This window comes from Xenopus laevis, chromosome 9_10S (assembly GCF_017654675.1).
Source record: "Xenopus laevis strain J_2021 chromosome 9_10S, Xenopus_laevis_v10.1, whole genome shotgun sequence".
Taxonomy (NCBI): domain Eukaryota; kingdom Metazoa; phylum Chordata; class Amphibia; order Anura; family Pipidae; genus Xenopus; species Xenopus laevis.
Genome location: NC_054388.1, coordinates 116,534,088 through 116,556,066, shown reverse-complemented (window position 1 = coordinate 116,556,066; position 21,979 = coordinate 116,534,088). Strand labels below are relative to the sequence as shown.

General features: G+C 42.8%; 1 protein-coding gene across 2 annotated transcripts in view; it reads right to left on the bottom strand.

Annotated features, from left to right (window-relative positions):
• The window catches only part of LOC108704218, a 74,241-nt gene extending 53,795 nt beyond the window's left edge, over window positions 1-20,446 (bottom strand). Inside the window, exons 1-8 of one of the 2 annotated variants that reach the window (XM_041577892.1) lie at window positions 20,251-20,446; window positions 11,634-11,963; window positions 11,120-11,419; window positions 8,297-8,581; window positions 6,274-6,375; window positions 3,816-4,130; window positions 901-1,251; window positions 371-679 (exon numbers count right to left, since the gene is read on the bottom strand). In XM_041577892.1, coding sequence (XP_041433826.1) covers window positions 371-679; window positions 901-1,251; window positions 3,816-4,130; window positions 6,274-6,375; window positions 8,297-8,581; window positions 11,120-11,419; window positions 11,634-11,963; window positions 20,251-20,305 — 2,047 coding nt within the window. In that variant the 5' untranslated portion in view covers window positions 20,306-20,446. Of the gene's footprint in view, window positions 1-370; window positions 680-900; window positions 1,252-3,815; window positions 4,131-6,273; window positions 6,376-8,296; window positions 8,582-9,510; window positions 10,794-11,119; window positions 11,420-11,633; window positions 11,964-20,250 lie in introns of those variants that run through there. The other variant, XM_041577893.1, reaches the window with a different exon arrangement.
• Window positions 20,447-21,979: the final 1,533 nt, after the last annotated feature.

Genomic DNA, 21,979 nt, shown 5'->3' with positions numbered 1-21,979 from the left:
ACAATGACAGTGTGGGACAACATTGCAATTGGAGAGAAATTAAAAGTACCCCGAAGTCCCGAGTTGAATGCCCAAATATAGGTTTACAAAAAAGTTTTTAACAAAATAAGTAATACAAATATGAATAACAATAAAATGAAATGCTAAACCCAAGTATTCATTACCAGGGTCAGAGACCTCGACAACCAGGAGGCAGTAATCAATGATCTAGAGGGTTTAAATGTATATGTGCCATTTCTATCTGTTACTGTCAAGTACATCCAACAGGCTTTGTACTTTCCAGTTAATTATAGTACATATGGTTCCTCACATATGATAAGACTTCTTGTTACCGTTTCATATTTATCCACATACTGTGCCCTAAACTTACCTGGGTGTTTGAGGGACATTTCTTTGGATTCAGGGTCTTCCATAGACACATGCTTCCAGATCACGTTCACGTTAAAGTCTGGCTTCTTTAACCAATCTCCAGGTATTGTATATGTGCTCACCACATTGTGTGTGGAATCTGGATTGTCTCCATAGCTCTCTCCCGGTTTTATCTTTTGGTATATGTTTTCTGTACAGCTCCAAATGATGGAAATCTCCTTGGGATAAAAGTTCTGCACAAACAGGGAGCAGAGAACCTCCTTGGAGTCACTAATGGAGAGTTTTATGGGCTGTAAGACCTGGGGTTTTGCTGGAAGAGAAATACATGAGATAATCAGGGGATGGGAACCTCTATTGGAAGGTCCAATGAATGAAATGTTTCTTGGGATAAAAGCTCATCACAAACAGGGAGCAAAGTACCACCCCGGGGGCCACTAAGCCCATTGGTATAGTAAAGATTCTCACCTACTATTCATGATGTAGCAGCCCTATGCTCCTCTTAGTAACCACACTTCACTGGTGAGTACTCACCCCACACATGTATCAGCCCTGTGCGACTCTCTATCGCCTCCTCCAGGCCAGGATGTTCCACTCTGCAAATAAATTCTGCTCCTTCATCCTCACTCAGTGATGGAGTAAAAGATAAATTTGCCGTACAGGTGAGAGTCTTATCCTTCTCTTTTTGGGGTATAATATTTGGGATCTTGTACCTCCCACTTCTAGTTACCAGAACCAAATCCTCTTTCCCTGCCTCCTTCCTATACCAACTCACAGTCAGAGCATCAGGGAAATAATCAGAGATCTGGAACTGTATCATGGCCTTCTTGTTAGGATAGAAAATGGGTTTGGTTATTTCTCCAATCACTGGCCTCAACACAGCATCTGAAATAAATGTAGATCATTATAGTGCAGATTAAATATGCCTTTCTAAATCCATCATTAGGGCAATAGCTCATGGGGAACTTTGCTGCAAGTTGCAAATTGTGCCCTCAAAGCAGCCCGTAAATACCTGTGTATGTATGAGGGAAGAGGTTCCACATGAGCAGCACATCTTTATATTGGTCTCAGTTGGACATCTGATCAGTATCTGCCCTTACCGGCCTCTAAAGGGGATGTTCACCTTCCAAAAGCTTTTTGTGGTTCCAGATTGTTCCCCAGAAATAATGACTTTTTTCAATTACTTTCCAAGTTTTATTTTTGACCATTTACTATAATTAGAGTTTAAAGCTGAATGTTGGTGTGAGTGTGAATGGGACAGCTCAGTGATCCCAGGGCAGATTCTGTTCCAATTGGCTGATCCATTAGTTGATCCATTTCTCAGTAGGATCTATGGGGAATATAAGTGCAACTATTGTATCAAGTCTAACAGTTGCCTTTAATGACACTCAGGGATTCTGCTCAGCAGGGACATACACATGGGTCAACTCATGGATCAGTTACAGGGTCGCTGACCCCCCTCCCACAGCTGCTTCACAAACACATAAGAAGGGGAAACATGAAACTTTACTCTTTAATTTTAGAGAAATGGTGACAAATAGAAAGTAATTGGGAAAAGTCTTTATTTCTGGGGAACTGTATGAAACCAACTGAACTGAACCAAGTGTTTAAAGGTGAACTACCCTTTTAAAGCTCAGTGGCTGAGCATCAATGCAAACTTATAACATTATTCTTTTATTTCTTATATTGTGCTCTTTTCCTAGGAACTTTATGTGCAGAAATGATTATTACAGTTGTAGGGATGTGAAAATCTTAGACACCCTTACACTTTACAGACAGGCACATCCCTAGTAATATGGACATCTCAGTGGGTCCTTATGGGGACCTTGTGCTTATGTAACCCCTGCAGTTCACACAGTGTACACCAGATGGCACTGTACCACAGTATAAAAGGTTTAAGAACCAAGGGGCAAATTCACTAAGAATCGAAGTTGCGCCAGGCGCAACTTCGCCGCTCTTCGCCGCACTTCGCCTGGCGAATTTTCGCCAGCGCTCGGCAAATTCACTTAAATTTCGAATTTGCGCACAGGGGTAGCATAAGTTTGCGAAGTTGCGCCAGCGTTAATTCGCTATATAAAGCGAAGTTGCGCTAGCGAAGGCTAATTTGCATACGGCGCGAAATTCAAATTTCAATGGAGGAACATGTATCTGCATTACAAATGCCTAGAAACCTTCAAATCTGCAAATAAAAATTTTATTTTGCCCTACACATGTGCCCCCTGTCTTGGTAAGTTGCCATGAGTCAGGAAATGTAGGGGGGAGGAAGGGGAGCCCTAAAAAAATTTCGATCTTTTTCAGCCTATCAGCCATCATGTAGAAAACACGCCATCGTTCTTTGGGACTTAGAAAAAATTTTGACTTTTTTGGAAACAATCCCTATCTACTCTATTGCGCTTTGCCAGGTCTGAGGTGGCGAAGGAAGTCTAGCGTAAAAGGTAGCGTTCGCTACACTGCGCAAGTTAGTGAATTTGCGTAGTTTCGTCGCTAGCGAAAATTCGCCTGGCGTAAGGTTGCGAAGTAACACTAGCGAAACTACGCCAGCGTTCGTTAGTGAATTTGCGCAGTAGCGAAAATGCCGAACGTTAGCGAAAAAACGCTAGCGTTCGGCGCTTCACACCTTAATGAATTTGCCCCATGTGTTCTGGGTCCATTGCTTTAGCCCAACCAAGCAGGCTGGAAGGGAATGGGTAGTGCTGACCCTAGGCGCCTTGGCCCTAGTAATTAGACAGCTATACTCGTTTATAGATCACTCTAGGAGTGATAGAGAGGTTATTTAGTTGAGCAGCTCAAGGCTCCGCCGAGGAGATTAGAGGGATTAAGATCCCAGGGTATTACTGACCCAGAGTAAGGAACCAAGTGTTGAGATAGGGATGATAGGAATTCCCCTAGTCTGCCACTGGAAGATATCCTGAAAACTGGCCAATACCTCTCAAACGCTGCCAACTTACTCTCTGCTGTATATTCCCTAGCCTGTGGGGATTCAGCCTATACGTGCTGTGAGTATATGCTTCCTTTATGCTGCTGTGTATGTTCTATGCTCCATTGTGGATCAATGTGCTGAATGATCTATTGTTTAATAAATACAGTTCTATGTTAAACCGTTAAAGAACTACTGGCGCCCATCATTGTGCTATCGCACCTGGTTACAGTTACACTACACCCTGCCTCCACCGCGTTGCGAGGGCTTACCCCTGAGAAAGAGAGCTCATCTGTGGTCTCAGCCCACCAAGGAAAGTAGCTATAGCTGCTAAATACAAAGCAGTTTACTATAGCGCTACACAGTCAAATAAGATATGTGATTGGGCACTGATTGTACAAACAACTCTATAAAGGACAAATCAATATATTTCTATGGATGTGTTCCCTCTATAAATAAGCACTAATGTTCCTCTTGTTTTTACACCACCCCACTCACAGCTAGAGACAAATTCCACAATAGTTTCACTTACATTTCATGAATTCTGTTCCATTCCATTCCTTACAAACTGACTGTTTCAGTTGCAAGTGTGCTACGGTGGCCCGGAGAGAAAATGACTCCTTGGGGTTGATCTGGTCCCTCAGGTGCTCACAGGTGCTGGTGACATGGAAGGTGCCATTCTGGTTTCTACTCATGAGAAGAGAAGACTGTAGAGATTTATAGTCTGGACTCATTGCTGGTTGGGCAACATCCCAAGTGATATTGATAGGTTCAGGGAAGACATTGTCCACTTCCAAGCTGAATTCCCCTTTTTCTGAGCAGATAATGTCTCTCACCTTGAGTTTATCTGCAGGAACAGAAGGAGATGACTACACAGCTCCACCCATATCAGAGTTTGGGTCAACATTGTACTAATGTCTATAGCCAGAGAAATGTAAGAAAAGGTCCAATGTTGCTACTTAAAATACAATAAAGGGGAGGATCTAGCCCTCAGACTGAAACCAGGAGACACAAGTAATGCTACTATTCAGAGAAGTAAAGTAATTTTTATTCTATGACTGGAGGTAAACAATTGAGGGACCACCATATGGGGTTTACCTTGACGTGGTATGGTGACTTATCAACTTTATGATCATAACTTTATAACTAAAAAAAACCCTGTTTTTGTAAACTCTTGCACTTGTATATATACTGAATTACTTATGAGACAGGGGACCAGGGAATGTGCATTGATTAATTGGCCAAATCAGTAGCACTTCCATTGTATTTAAACTCATTTTAACTTAGCCTTGGAGTGCACCCACAAACCCCCCTTTCTGTATTTTGCAATGTTGCCACTTGTCTAATTACATAAAACAGCCAATCAGCAAGTGGCATTTACCGGCCAATGGTTTAAAGGCAAATATATGATTGGTTGTTATGGGTTACTGCACCTGGGCAGACTCTTTGCCTTTCATGTACACGATTGTGTGATTTATAGGTAAACTGGTCCATATCAAACTAATCATATAGACTGGTGTCCCCTCAGCATTCATATTGTTGGCTGACTAGTTGGCACTGATAATGTTTCATGCACTGGAAATATGAGTATTTCATTAGTCCTACTGCTCAAATGAGAAGCTAGACAGTAGCATTGCTTATAGAACCACTGGGAGGGGTTACATATTACATTGGGATTTTGATCAAACGTAAAAAAAAGAACAACAAAACCTTCTTGTGTTAAGGTGCTACGCAATATGTTGGCGCTATATAAATACATGTTAATAAAGGTGACATGAAGTACATGGGAGAAAACTCATTTCACCATCATTACACCTGAAAACATGTCTCATTGTCATTTCTGTCCAAACTTTAAAAGCTATAAGGAGAACAAAAATGGGATGGGATGTTACCAAGACTCTTGGATCCCGTTTCTTGTAAAGGGGAAATATAGAGAGATTTGGAAATATTTATGCAATGTGAGGTTCTACCAGTAGAAGGCAGCAACTTTTAGGGTGGGATGTGTCTGTAGACACAAATCAAGAGATATATGGGCAGTTCCTTCTTCCTAACCCATATAAAGAGGTTGAACTAGAAACATATGCTTTTTTGTTAACCAAGACCTGGTGACAGCACAGGACCCATAGTAGTAGGTTCTTTCTGTGCATAGGCTGAGTGGGACAAGGCTGGCTAGGTTTGGGGCACCAGTTAGGGTCATTAGCAATTAGTTTAGTGCAGGGGTCAGCAACCTTTACTATCAAAAGAGCCATTTTGCCCCCTCTTCCACTAGTGTGTATGTGTAGGCCTACTTTGAAATAAATTAAACGCTGAATAGCCCTATTGAATGCAAGAGTTCTGATCTGTTTAATGTGAATTCTGTTTCTGAAGTTCCATGCTGATCTTTCCTCTCTTGTCTTGTGTGTTTGGCTGCAGTTAGGATCATGATCAATCATCTTGCTGCGGCTCGGTCGTGCCTGTCACTCCTGGGACATCTATACAGCCCTCACACCTGCTGGTGGCTTCCTGAGTGTGCGACCGCGGTAAGCCAACATTTAGCTTACCATGGTCGAACACTCAAGAAGCCACCAGCAGATGCGAGGGCTGTATAGACGACATGAACGGCAAAGCCACAAGACTGAGCCGCAGCAAGCAGGATGAAGAGCCGCATGAGGCTCCGGAGCCGCGGGTTGCCTACCCCTGGTTTAGTGGGAACCTACAGTAGTTGGGCACAAGAGAAGGACTGAAGAGAAGTAGCACCTCTTTGAGGCATGTGAGTACCTGTGGGTCATGGGAGAGAGAACTAAGGAGAAACACTAGTGAGGGAGGTCAATGCTGGGAGGCTCTTCTATTTACTAAACACTGTGAAGGTTTAACAATCAATGTTCTGTGTCGAGTTCAGTGCGTCTGTGGGAGCAACATGTAAAGTCCAACTGCTGCCACTTTGTAGTGAGTAGAGCAAAGATTGTAACAGGACTAAATGAGATTGAAAAGCTACTTAATTAAGTTCTTACGTTTCTGCTGCTCCCTGTGATACAATGTGGCAAAGAGTAAGAGGACACAAACAACGGCTGAAATGACCATCATCATCTTCACCATCATGTTCACTCTCAGATCTGCAGAGACACAAGGACAGAAAGCGCAGTAATGGTGCAGCCTGTGTGTGTGGCTTCATTTCTTCTATAGTCCCAACATTATCTACTTCCACCCTAATCCTATTAATACTTGATACACATGTAAAATAAACGTACTGTCTGACAGACCCTTAGAAAGTCATGTTATTCCCCAAAAAAGGAAGATTGGTTTGTGTGAGTCAGTACAATGAATGTCCTGGAGAGGTGGAGAAGGTGATTCACAAAAAATGGGATCAACTGTGAGTAGATTTCCATGTGGTGTGAACGTTACACAATCCCTCATTGATTTCATATAAAAAGCCTTTGGTCTGGGGGTTCTCTTGACTCCTCCCTCTCCTTCTCTGACTCCTCCCTCTCCTTCTGTGATTATATTAACTCCTCCCTCTTCTTCTCTCACCATATTAACTCCTCCCTCTTCTTCTCTCACCATATTAACTCCTCCCTCACCATATTAACTCCTCCCTCTTCTTCTCTCACCATATTAACTCCTCCCTCTTCTTCTCTGATCACTTTAACTGCTCACTTTTCTTTTATTATGTTAACGCCTCCCTCTCCTTCTTTGAGCATATTAATGCCTCACTTTTCTTCTCTTACCATAGTTACTCCTTCCTCTTCCTCCCTGATCATATTAATGCCTTTCTCTCCTTCTCTGACTATATTAACTCCTCCCTCTCCTTCTCTGATCATAGTAACTCCTCCCTCTTCTTTTGTGATCATATTAACCCCTCCTCCCTCTTCTTCTCTCACCATATTAACTCCTCTCTCTCCTTCTCTGATTATATTAACTCCTCCTCCTTCTTCTTCTCTGATCACTTTAACTCCTCCCTCTTCTTCTTTCTCCATTTTAACTCCTCTGTCTCCTTCTCTGATCATATGAACTCCTCCCTCTCTTTCTCTCATCATATTTACACCTCCACTCCTTCTTTGACCATATTAACTCCTTCCTCTTCTTCTCTCACCACATTAACTCCTCCCTCTTCTACCCAGATCATAGTAACTCCTCCTTCTTCTTCCCTGATCATATTAACTCCTCCTTCTTATTCTTTGATCACTTTAACTCCTCCCTCTTCTTATCTCACCATATTAACTCCTCCATCTTCTTCCCTGATCATAATAACTCCTCCCTCTCCTTCTCTGATCATATTAACTCCTCCCTCTTCTTCCCCGATCATATTAACTCCTCCCTCTCCTTCTCTGATCACCTTAACTCCTCCCTCTTCTTCCCCAATCATATAAACTCCTTCCTCTCCTTCTCTGATCACATTAACTCCTCCCTCTCTTTTTCTCACCATATTAACTCCTCCCTCTCTTTCTCTCATCATATTAACTCCTTCCTCTGCTGCTATGATCATATTAACTCTTTTAACTATATATAAAAAGTAGGTATATCTTTACATTAAGGACTAGACAGCCTGTGGGACTTGAGATTCTGGTGTTTGCTGTTACTATAAATAATATAGCATCTGATGCCTGTTGTTATTAATGATGTATTGATAATACTTGTTTTTTCTTTCCAGTTTTCCCAGTGTTCTTATTACATGTCCCTCCCTTGTTGTGCCATTGGCTTATTGATTACTAGCCCTAACCACACTCACTGATACAGTCTGGGTATATATTGTAATCAACCTATGAGTAAGAGCTTTGTCAGGAAACACGTAGGGCTATTGTGTATTTTACAGATGTTTGAATAAAGGATTACAGTTATATTGTGTCTTTGTGTCATTCTGTGAGAGGCAGAAAATGTTGTTGGTCTCCTCCTGAAGCGTCAGCTCTGGGGCATGTGCATTAAGACTGGTGAGTGTTGCTCAATGAGTACACAGTATAAGATTTGTTATATTAAGTCTGCAGTATCTGTTGATGTTTCTCCCTCACCCAGTAGAATATTGAATAACACACTTCTCACCTGTGAACTCCACCAGCAGCCTGAGGCTACTCGGTTCCTTTAGGGTTCCATGTTCCACCACACAGAGCAGCTCCATCCCTGTGTCCTCCACCATCGGAGTAAACTGAAAGCTTGACTCCACCTCAGAGCCACTAATTCTGTGAGTCTTAGACTTCTGCACAAATGTTCCGTTCATGAACCAACTGACAACAATGGATTCTGGGTAATACCCCCAGGCTCGGCAGGTGAGTGTCTGCTCCATGTCCTGGTGGAAGGGTTTGTTGGAGATGGACACAGACGGAGCAGCTGGTACAGGAGACAGAATAGTATTTACTCAATTAATCATTTAGAAATACAGTTATAGGAGCTCTTTGCTGCAAAGATTAAAGGCAATGCACCCTAAAATCACCCAATGCCACATCCTAGTGAGTACAGTGTAGCACCAGCCCTTCAGGAATACAGCGAGACTTTCAGATAAATAAGTGGTGTTAATGCTCCGACTCTCAGGGACCCACAGACCACATACAGGTATGGGATCAGTTATCCAGAAATCTCCAAATTACAAAAAGGCCAACTCTGTTTTATCCAAATAATCAACATTTTAAGAAACAAATTTACTTTTTCTGTGTAATAATAAAACAGTCGCTTGTACTTGATCCCAACTAAAATATAATGAATCCTTATTGGAAGCAAAACCAGCCTTTTGGGTTTATTTCATGTTTACTTGATTTTCTAGTAGACTTACGGTATGAAGATTCAAATTACGGAAAGATCTGTTATCCAGAAAATGACAGGTGCCAAGCATTCTGGATAACAGGTCCCATACCTGTACTTTGATTACATTCCAGATACAGGATGAGCTTTGTGTTCCATTCTCATTTGTTCAGCCGGAGATGTGAGGTTATTCTCTTTATTCCTCAAGCAAATAACTGGATTATGATTTCCTGGATCACTCTTGCAATATATACAGTATATATACATAACAATACTACTCAGCGTAGGGAAAGCAGAATAATGAAGGATCAGCACACTCATTTGTATCTTGTTAATGAAGTGTTTATTTGTAGCACATCATTGTATCTGACGTTTCGGTCCCACCTGGGGAACTTTATCAAGGATATCCAAATAAACACATTGTATCCAAATAAACACTTTGTTCACAAGATACAAATGAGTGTGCAGATCCTTCATTATTCTATACATATATATCTACTCAAAGTTCCATCAGTACTCACCAGTCCAAAAGGCTTAGCCGAGTGCTAACCATAAGTATTAATAGTAGTCATCCACAAAAACCATCACAAAATATTCATTCTCTTATAAAGGAACATTTTCTTGTGAGTAAGCGACTGGTGAAAGACTTTGGGTAAATGTATCGTTATTTTCTTTATATGAACTACTGGGGCAGAATAGAGATATTATTTATGCAATTATATAGAATGGCAACATATTTTATTTTAGAGACACAGAATATTTACTAAAAAAATAGATATCTAACTGCATTTACAGTTTGTGTTTATGGTATTATGGTATTTTCCTTTTTACTTACAAATTTGTGTCAACAGAGCTTCCAACCCAGATTCTAAGTGATCCAGGGACACAGGGTCCAATCACATCATCAAGCAAAGTTGATGATGTGATTGGACCCATGGCTTCACACTGCTGACTCATGACTGTGTGGCAAGTCATGGGTCCAATCACATCATCAAGTTCACTGATAATACAACCGTAGTAGGTCTTATCAGCAAGAATAACGAGTGAGCATATAGACAAGAGGTGAAATGGATAATGGACTGGTGCAAAGTTAACAATCTGTCTATGAATACAAACAAAACAAAGGAAATAGTTGTCGACTTCAGGAGAACACGTGGGGATCATTCTCCACTGTACATTGACGGATCTCCGGTGGAAATCATGAAGAGCACCAAATTCCTTGGGGTACATCTGACAGAGAACCTCTACTGGTCCCTAAACACCAGCTCTATAGTGAAGAAGGCCCATCAGCCAACAGTCTATTTCCACAAGCCGTCAGGTATCTCAACTCCAAAGGACTAAACTAAATACATTCATAAGGAACTGGAATAGTCATCTTGCCCAGCGTGACTGTGTACTAGAGTTGCTCTTTTTCCAAAAACGCACACTTGATGTACCCAGTATAGTCTTATGTGTAGTCTTATGTGTAGCACCAGGGGTTCTGGAGGAACGTCATTTTGTTTCTATTATGTACTGTATTACTGTATGGCTGAAATGACAATAAAATCCACTTGACTTGACTTGATGTTAGCTATAAATGGGATTCCCTATGAGTGATTCATTGGTGGGGAGGAAAGGAGATCTCACCATCAGCATAGGAAGGGGTTCCTTACTGTAAGGACAGTCAGGTCATGGGATTCTCTACCAAAAGAGGGGGAATGAGTGATTCATTGGTGGGGAGGAAAGGAGATCTCACCATCAGCATAGGAAGGGGTTCTTTACTGTAAGGACAGTCAGGTTATGGGATTCCCTACCAAAAGAGGGGAATGAGTGATTCATTGGTGGGGAGGAAAGGAGATCTTACCATCAGCATAGGAAGGGGTTCCTTACTGTAAGGACAGTCAGGTTATGGGATTCCCTACCAAAAGAGGGGAATGAGTGATTCATTGGTGGGGTGGAAAGGAGATCTCACCATCAGCATAGGAAGGGGTTCCTTACTGTAAGGACAGTCAGGTCATGGGATTCTCTACCAAAAGAGGGGGAATGAGTGATTCAAGGATGGGGGGGGTCTCACTATCGGTATAAGTTACTTTACTGTAATAATAATAGATGCTATTAATGGTACTTTTTGTATAACTAGGCCATCATTACCTCCATATACCAACTTGAATCCTTCCTGGAGAGGGACAGAGAGAGACTCATGTTGGACCCGCCAGTAGAAGGTCTGGGTCCGGTTCTCCTTGGTGGGTACAATGGTGAGTGTGCTGTTGACTCGGTATGTACCATCTGCATTTCTCTGGGGGGTGATCACAGTTCCACCAGGGAGTATCTCCCCCTCTCGGAGCCACTTAACATCAATGTCCACGGGGTAGAAGCCGGTGATGAAGACACTCAGGACGCTCTCCTTATCCTCAATTACAACATTGTCAGTTATATTGATATTGGGGGGCGCTGTAGGGAAAGACAAAGGAAAGATTTCTATCAATGTAACAAATGAATATGTATCAGCTGATGTGATTGGAGCAGGAGCAGCAGGAAGTTTTATCATATTAGAAGTTTGTTACAATATATTTATTCCTACATCACTTACAGCAAATCTATATAATAAATATATAATTCTCTATAAAATGTGACCAAAGATTTCATAGTAAAACTAAATTCTCACCTTGAATATCGAGTCGGACTTCCTTCTCTTTCCTGTCAGAACCGTAACCCACAGAACATTTGTACAGCCCCCCGTCTGATATCTGCACATTAGTGAGAGACAGGGAGGCGACCCCATCCTTTGTCCTGTCTTTGTTTAGGGACAACCTGGAGTTTGGGGTCCCCTCTGTACCCGGGTACCTGAGAATCTCTTTATCCCGAAAGTACCACAATATTGTGAGAAGTTTGGGGTCCACTGATCGTCTGTCCACACGGAAAGTGCAGGGGATGGAGGTGTCTGTTCCCACTGTGGCTCTATGGGAGGGAGCAACTGTCAGTTCCAGAGCAGATTCTGTAATAAAGAGAACAGAACCATCAGGGGAGAGGGATCTACTGGATTCAGCACAGGCTGTGATTGGTGCAGACACAGGATTGGGTAGAATAAGGGACAAATGAGTCAATGTATCATGGGGGGTTGTTCACCTTCCAACAGTTGGTTATAGACAATTCACCGGAAATAAAGACTTTTCCCAATTACTTTCTATTTTCTATTTGTGACGGTTTTTTAAACATTGAAGTTTTCTCAACTTATGTTGAAACCTGTGAATTCAAAGCGAGTGTCGCATGTGACTAAGTGTTAAGCAGCATTAAAAACCTTAAGGTGTTGGTGTTTGCTGTGCATGCTGGAAGTGCTGGGTGCAAGAAGGGAGTAAGTGCAAATCTAATGTATCAGCCTGTACAACTGATTCAGGGAGACAATTCCACATCTTCACAGCTCTCACTGTAACACCCCTTTCCCTCCTCTAATCTCATTGGCTCCCCCCTGTCTGCTGGGAGGAGCTACTGGTGAATAAAGCATCGGACCCTTCCTTATACCTATCTAATGTATCAGCCTGTACCCCTGATTCACTTCCCAGCTCTCCCTGTAACACCCCTTTCCCTCCTCTAATCTCATTGGCTCCCTCCTGTCTGCTGGGAGGAGCTACTGGTGAATAAAGCATCCGACCCTTCCTTGTACCTATCTAATGTATCAGCCTGTACCCCTGATTCACTTCCCAGCTCTCCCTGTAACACCCCTTTCCCTCCTCTAATCTCATTGGCTCCCACCTGTCTGCTGGGAGGAGCTACTGGTGAATAAAGCATCCGACCCTTCCTTGTACCTATCTAATGTATCAGCCTGTACCCCTGATTCACTTCCCAGCTCTCCCTGTAACACCCCTTTCCCTCCTCTAATCTTATTGGCTCCCTCCTGTCTGCTGGGAGGAGCTACTGGTGAATAAAGCATCCGACCCTTCCTTGTACCTATCTAATGTATCAGCCTGTACCCCTAATTCACTTTCCAGCTCTCCCTGTAACACCCCTTTCCCTCCTCTAATCTCATTGGCTCCCACCTGTCTGCTGGGAGGAGCTACTGGTGAATAAAGCATCCGACCCTTCCTTATACCTATCTAATGTATCAGCCTGTACCACTGATTCAGGGAGACAATTCCACATCTTCACAGCTCTCACTGTAACAAACCCCTTCCCAATATTTAGGCGAAACCTCTTTTCTTCTAATCGGAATGGGTGACCTTGTGTCAGCTGGAAAGACCTACTGGTAAATAAATCATTAGAGAGATTATTATATGATCCCCTTATATATTTATACATAGTTATCATATCACCCCTTAAGCGCCTCTTCTCCAGTGTGAACATCCCCAATTTGGCCAGTCTTTCCTCATAGCTATCCTCATGGCAATTATAGGCCAGTAAGCTTGACATCTGTGGTGGGCAAATTATTTGAAGGCTTGTTAAGGGATCACATTCAAAATGTTGTCCTAGTGAATGGCATTATGAGCAGCAATCAGCATGGCTTTATGAAGGATAGGTCATGTCAGACTAATTTGATTGCTTTTTATGATGAGGTAAGTAAGATTCTGGACAGTGGGGGGCAGTAGATCTATTTGGATTTTGCCAAAGCGTTTGATACTGTGCCCCACAAACGACTGCTTTCTAAACTAACTAACTAACTAACTAACTAACTGGCAAATAAGGTCTTGAGTTGTATTAAATGGGGCAGAGAGTCACGGGAGGAGGGGGTCCCACTGTATAGAGCACTGGTAAGGCCCCATCTAGAATATGCCCTACAGTTTTGGTCTCCATCACTCAAACAGGACATTATTGTATTAGAGAGGGGACAGAGAAGGGCAACTAAGCTGGTAAAGGGAAAATCTTAGCTATGAGGAAAGACTGGCCAAATTGGGGATGTTCACTCTGGAGAAGAGGCGCTTAAGGGGAGATATGATAACTATGTATAAATATATAAGGGGATCATATAATAATCTCTCTAATGATTTATTTACCAGTAGGTCTTTCCAGCTGACACAAGGACACGAAGAAAAGAGGTTCCGCCTAAATATTGGGAAGGGGTTTGTTACAGTGAGAGCTGTGAAGATGTGGAATTCTCTCTCTGAATCAGTGGTACAGGCTGATACATTAGATAGGTACAAGGAAGGGTCGGATGCTTTATTCACCAGTAGCTCCTCCCAGCAGACAGGAGGGAGCCAATGAGATTAGAGGAGGGAAAGGGGTGTTACAGGGAGAGCTGGGAAGTGAATCAGTCGTACAGGCTGATACATTACATAGGTACAAGGAAGGGTCGGATGCTTTATTCACCAGTAGCTCCTCCCAGCAGACAGGAGGGAGCCAATGAGATTAGAGGAGGGAAAGGGGTGTTACAGGGAGAGCTGGGAAGTGAATCAGGGGTACAGGCTGATACATTAGATAGGTACAAGGAAGGGTCGGATGCTTTATTCACCAGTAGCTCCTCCCAGCAGACAGGAGGGAGCCAATGAGATTAGAGGAGGGAAAGGGGTGTTACAGGGAGAGCTGGGAAGTGAATCAGGGGTACAGGCTGATACATTAGATAGGTACAAGGAAGGGTCGGATGCTTTATTCACCAGTAGCTCCTCCCAGCAGACAGGAGGGAGCCAATGAGATTAGAGGAGGGAAAGGGGTGTTACAGGGAGAGCTGGGAAGTGAATCAGGGGTACAGGCTGATACATTAGATAGGTACAAGGAAGGGTCGGATGCTTTATTCACCAGTAGCTCCTCCCAGCAGACAGCAGGGAGCCAATGAGATTAGAGGAGGGAAAGGGGTGTTACAGGGAGAGCTGGGAAGTGAATCAGGGGTACAGGCTGATACATTAGATAGGTACAAGGAAGGGTCGGATGCTTTATTCACCAGTAGCTCCTCCCAGCAGACAGGAGGGAGCCAATGAGATTAGAGGAGGGAAAGGGGTGTTACAGGGAGAGCTGGGAAGTGAATCTGGGGTACAGGCTGATACATTAGATAGGTATAAGAAGGGGTTGGATGGTGTTTAGCAAGTGAGGGAATACAGGGATATGGGAGAGAGCTCATAGTACAAGTTGATCCAGGGACTGGTCCCATTTCCATTTTGGAGTCAGGAAGGAATTTTTCCCCCTCTGAGGCAAATTGGAGAGACTTAAGATGGGTTTTTTGCTTCCTCTGGATCAACTGGCAGATAGGTAGGTTAAAAAAAACAAACAAAAGGTTGAACTTGATGGACTTGTGTCTTTTTTCAATCTAACTTACTATGTTACTATGAATGTGAAGCAGCTGTGGGAGGGGAAATGGATCAACTAACGGATCAGCCAATTGGAACCTGCCCCTGGATCACTCAGCTGCCTCACTCACACTCACACTCACACACCCAAGACAGGAACTGTAAATCTTAAACTTTAGTTTTGTGGAAATTAAAAGATGGGAGGGAATTAAAAAAGTTTGTTATTTCTGTGAACAATCTGAAATCAACTCAATTGAAAAAAGTGTTTGGGAGGTGAATATCCCCTTTATTGGGGGAGGCAGTTGGGTCACTCCCAGAAAGACACAGAACCCCCCCCCCCCCCCATGTGACAGGGACTGGGGCAATTCAATTAATCTCAGTCTCAGGATATCATATAATTATCATTATTTATAGACCATCTTATTATGATCCATGTAATAAAACATGTCAGAACTGAGATTCAGAATAGTTACTGGTATTCTAAGTACTAATGGCCCAAATAGCTACTGGATTGCTGAATTGCTTCTACAGGTTATAGTAACCAGGCCCTTTGTGTCTATACAATCAGCCAAGCTGGGCCCAGTAGGACTCAAGGGCTCATATTACATGGGAAATAACAGTCCAGTTTATAATAAGAGTTTCCTACAGTAACAACAGCCCAGAGGTTGGACCGGCACATCCTTCTATTGTTTCCTTCTTGGAATGTGCCTGTTTGACACTGAGAGTCATTATGTGAATGAACAATTGGTTGCAATGAGGGGGATGGGTAGCAAATTAGTGGGGCCCACAGGGTAAGTGCACTTTTGCCCCTCAGTCTATATAAATAGATCCTGTATAAGTGAACAATAAACTGCCCCTCTGTCTCAGCAATAGAAGGGAACTGACATAAAGTGACCCAGCAGAATGAAATAGAGTCTGAACAAGTCCTGCACAGTTTACATACGTCCCAACATTTGAAGGATGTAAAGAGGGACAAAAACATCAGTTGCACGTTGCCCAGTGGATCTTTTTGACCCCGCCTATTTTATGGCCACACACTCTGATTACCAAGTCCATTTTACTAAATTTGGCAGGTTATGAAAGTTTGAGCTCATTTCTGGGCGTTTTAGGGCCATGTTTTATGTATTATTTTTTTAATGAACGGTTTTGCTAAAGAAGCTGAAATTGCCCTTTAAGAAGTGAGACTTGTTTATCCTAAATAGTTACAGTTGTATCTTTGCTTATCTTAAATAATTACAAATGTATCAAAGTGCAGGTGTTCTGGGCTCTCTGCCAAAAAGCCTCTTATCTGAATTAAGTTTCAGAAACTTTGTATGGTTTTCTGGCGTCAGTGCAGGAGATCAAAGAGAAATTTGAATGATTTCAGTAAGAAACCCGGGACTGTGGGCTGAGCTGTGAAAATCAGGACTGTCCTGCAGAGAACGGGACTGTTGGGAGATACAGTGTGTAGTTTCTGTGTAAGTATAAGATGCACTCAGTTTGTGCAGCAGTGTCTATAGGAGAGGTGTATTTGTTATAGTTTAATATTTGTATAAAACATTTAATGGACACAGTGTAATAGAATTGGGCTCAGGGTTGTAGTGGAACAACAGTAACAAACATGAGAACCAAAGCAAATTGCAAAGGTTCTAACATTCTGCTTCCCTTTCAATCTTTTAATAGGGAGAATTGGGAGTCACAATGTAACAGCTTGTCCCAAACCCAGGAAAGTGCTGCCATTGGCTCATTGCTGCCACATAATTGTGCTTATTCTCACATGCAGGATTGTGCAACTACAACTAGATTCAGGATAACATGGGGACATGGGCACATAAGGAAAACCTAAGCAATATCAATATTTCATTTGTTTCTCCCCTCATAGTTTGTATAAAGCTGCGTCTGTCGCTGTATTTATGTGACATGTGGAGGATGAGGACAGGGATCAGGATAAGGGCAGTATAAAGACACGGACAATCCCATGTCCACAAGGCACTACAGTGAAATACAGTTAAACCCCCATTGTTTCACTATATGAAGTATATGAAGTGCAATAGTTAGTGGTATTAGTGTAAGTGCAGTTTGTGTTTCAAGTGTTGCACTTTGATTCAGCTGCTGTTGCTTATTCCTTTATTACATCTATAACTGCTGATCATTATCACTAACAATGTATTTATTATACACCAACAGATTCTGCAGCACCAGGAGAACGAAGAACCATGAAATATACACGTATAGCGCTATAGTAAACTGACTTGTGCTAGGGCAGTTTTAGCTACTTTCCTTGGTGGGCTGAGACCACAGATGAGCTCTCTTTCTCAGGGATAAGCCCTTGCAGCGGGGTGGAGGCAGGGTGTAGTGTAACTGTAACCAGGTGCGATAGCACAATGATGGGCGCCAGTAGTTCTTTAACAGTTGAACAAAGAACAATATTTATTGAACAAGAGCACAGAGATCATTTAGCACATTGATCCACAATGGAGTATAGAACATACACAGCAGCATAAAGGAAGCATATACTCACAGCACATATAGGCTCAATCCCCACAGGCTAGGGAATATACAGCAGAGAGTAAGTTGACAACATGTGATGGGTATTGCCCAGTTTTCAGGATATCTTCCAGTGGCAGACTAGGGGAACTCCTGACATCCCTATCTCAACACTTGGTTCCTTACTCTGGGTCAGTAATACCCTGGGATCTTAATCCCTCTAATCTCCTCGGCGGAGCCTTGAGCTGCTCAACTAAATAACCTCTCTATCTCTCCTAGAGTGATCTATAAATGAGTATAGCTGTCTAATTACTAGGGCCAAGGCGCCTAGGGTCAGCACTACCCATTCCCTTCCAGCCTGCTTGGTAGGGCTAAAGCAATGGACCCAGAGCCCATGGTTCCTAAACCTTTTATACTCTGGCACAGTGCCATCTGGTGTACACTGTGTGAACTACAGGGGTTACATAAGCACAAGGTCCCCATAAGGAACCACTGAGGTCTCCATATTACTAGGGATGTGCCTGTCTGTAAAGTGTAAGGGTGTCTAACATTTTCACATCCCTACACACGTAACACACACACCCCACTGACCTTCTATTCACAATAAACTGATGAAAACAAAATAATCTTCACTTTCCCTTTCGATCCCTTGGGAAGATAAATAGATTCACCCCCTACATATATAACAGTAGCAGAACTTTATATCAGAAGCATTACAAGGAGGATATATTCATATAATCTACAGTCTGGTCATTTCCCAATGGGACCAGACTGTAAATTATATTCTTATAAACAGCGCGTTCTGACGCCAGAACGCGCCGTTTATAAACTTAAAGGGACAGCACTCGCAGCTGCTGCCATCGCCTCTACCCGACCGTCCCACCACTATAGCTTTCTGCTCTGCATTGCTTACCTCCCACAACGCGCTCCACCCCCTCCCTTCGGCTTCTCTTTCCTCCATAGCAGATCTCACTTCAGTAAAACATTATCTGCAGCTGCCTCCCTAGCGTTTCTCTTTTCCATTTTCACTCCCCCTCGCATCAACTATCTGAAGTCTCGCCCCCCCTCCCTTACCCTTCCAAAGTCTCGCTCCACCTCCCGTCCACTCTCTGAAGACTCGCTCCGCCTCCTTCCCTTGCCTTCACCCGTCTGTGATGCAGTGAAAGAAAATGTCACACAGTGCGGGAGCTAGCCTTCAGAGTTGATGGGAGGCGGAGCGAGACTTAGATAATGTAAGGGAGGGTGAGAGAGACTCCAGGTAGTGTATACGAAGGGGAGGAGACTTTGGTAATGCGGGGGGGGCGCAAAAATGGAGAGGAATCCTGTGAAGAAAAAAAGGAAAGAACTACATCCCAGCTGCAACACACATGTGACATGACAATAGCAAGAAGAAATAAAGGTACCCAGCTAAATATACTAAAGTATGGCATAATTTAAAAAGCAAAGAACTCGTCAGAAAGTACAAACTAAACCCAGAAATTGTAGATTATAATGAATAATGTACCCCCCACTGAAAATTTATAAAGATATTAATAGTCACCTCGGAGTTATGTGACCTGTATAAAAGCACTCGGCCTGCGGCCTCGTGCTTTTATATGGTCACATAACTCCTCGGTAACATAATATCTTTATAAATTACAGTAGGGGGTACATTATCCACTATATAATACACAAAAGCCATGAATATCCTGTAAATTATATCCTTATAAACGGTGAGTTCTGATGTCATCAGTTATAAACGGTGAGTTCTGATGTCATTTCTGTCACATGACTCACTGAAACTTGTGTATTATAATAAATAAAGTACCCCCAGTTGTAAAATATGAGGATATTAGAAGTTACCTCTTAGTTCCATGACCTTTGGCCTCGTGTTATTATATGGTCATGAAATTCCTCAGTAACTTATAGTATCCTTATATTTTACAATAGGGGGTACTTTATTCACTATATATCTGCTAAATTCACTTCATTGTGTGTCCCATCCTTCCCATATGTAACATAACTATTGTGGTATCACTATTTTATCAAATAAAATGTCCTTGATACAGTCGCTATTGTGGTATCACTATTATATCAAGTAAAACATGTCCCTGATACAGTCGCTATTGTGGTATCACTATTATATCAAGTAAAACATGTCCCTGATACAGTCACTATTGTGGTATCACTATTATATCAAGTTAAACATGTCCCTGATACAGTCGCTATTGTGGTATCACCATGAGAGGCAGATGAGGTATTTGGTGCTGTTTTGCCCCAGAAGCAGATATTGTGGATATTGTGGATATTCATTGTTACATCATTTGATTGAATCACAGCAAACTCCTGATCCTAAACACAGATAATTGTTTCCCATACAGTTGTGAATATCAAGTCTGTGTAATGGGGGGGGAGAGAAACTCTGGGTCATTACGAGAAGTTGGGGAGGGGCAGCAAACCCCCCCCGCTCAGTTGTCATCTCTCCACTTATTAACCCTGTACTGTCTGTGTCTGTTCATAGGATCTCATACAGTAATGGGGTCTGTGACCCTCCGGCAGCAAAATAAATCTATGCCCCCACCCTACATATTGTGCCCCCCCAGCTGATAATAAAGAGACGAATGTTACCTGATTGGGGGAGGAATGAGAAGAGGAAAATGAGGAGAATGTGTTGTCGCTCCATGTCCTGCAGCTTCTGCTCAAATCACTTTCACTTTCTATTTCCACTTACTCACTGACATTCCCATAATGAGGGAACATCCCCCATATAAGCAATAGATCTGTGTGTAATAAAGATCCAGTTTGTTATTAAAGGGTAAGTGATCCTCCTGTACTTACTCACCCCCTCCCCCCAACCTGCACCTTTGAGTAGTGTTAGACTGCGGTGTCCAAGTACCATGAGGGACTGATACTTTAAGGACCCACCAACCCAGCCACTGAGACCCCCCCCAAACTATTATAACCCCCTGCTACCCCCTCCCCTACCCCCCCTCACCACATGTGCTTCATCTTCCCCCATTGTCACCTCCATAATAAAATCTCTCACAGCACAAGTAGGAAAGAAGAGAATAATGCAACACAGATATGAAGCTGCTTACCTGTCTATTATACTAACTACCTGTCTATTATACTAACTAACTGCCTACTATACTAGCTACCTGCCTACTATACTAACTACCTGTCTATTATACTAACTACCTGTCTATTATACTAACAACCTACCTATTATACTAACTACCTGTCCATTATACTAACTACCTACCTATTATACTAACTACCTGCCTATTATACTTACTACCTGCCTATTATACTAACTACCTGTCTATTATACTAACTACCTGCCTACTATACTAACTACCTGCCTACTATACTAACTACCTGCCTATTATACTATCTACCTGCCTACTATACTAACTACCTGCCTATTATACTAACTACCTGCCTATTATACTAACTACCTGCTTACCTGTAGTTGTAGTCAGCTTAGAGAGACCCCCTCTCACCCTCCCTATTAACCCTGCCCCCCCCCATGCTCCTCATGAATGATTGGGGGCTCTTTATATTGCTATTAAACAGCAGAACTGAGGGACAGAAGGTCCAGAAGCCATTGAGGGGGGGTCTTGTAGGTCCAGATTTCCAGGAAGGGGAGGGGGCAGCAGTGTCGTAGTGGTCAGTGGTCAGAGGTGAGAGGTCAGTGGTCAGAGGTCAGGAGATATTCTTGCCGCTTCCCTATTAATAACATTGGCATCAAGTGTCAGTATTACCGGCCAGACCAGTAACTTACCAGTCAGGTGACAACTGTACAGCCAGGACAACTAGTTAGTGACAGAGGTGATTCTGTACAGCCAACAGCTGCTGTTATCAGGGGACACGTGAGAGCCACAACATTTCTCATGCTGCCACTTCTGCTTTAATGTTTCTATTTATTACACCACAAAACTGTCCTGTATCTCTTTAATTATTATTATTCCAGCGCTGATCTCTTCCTACACTGACTCTGCTGATTCCTGGGGGAGGAGTTTATTATCTCTTCCTACACTGACTCTGCTGATTCCTGGGGGAGGAGCTCGTTATCTCTTCCTAAACTGACTCTGCTGATTCCTGGGGGAGGGGCTCATTATCTCTTCCTACACTGACTCTGCTGATTCCTGGGGGAGGAGCTCATTATCTCTTCCTACACTGACTCTGCTGATTCCTGGGGGAGGAGCTCATTATCTCTTCCTACACTGACTCTGCTGATTCCTGGGGGAGGAGTTTATTATCTCTTCCTACACTGACTCTGCTGATTCCTGGGGGAGGAGCTCGTTATCTCTTCCTAAACTGACTCTGCTGATTCCTGGGGGAGGGGCTCATTATC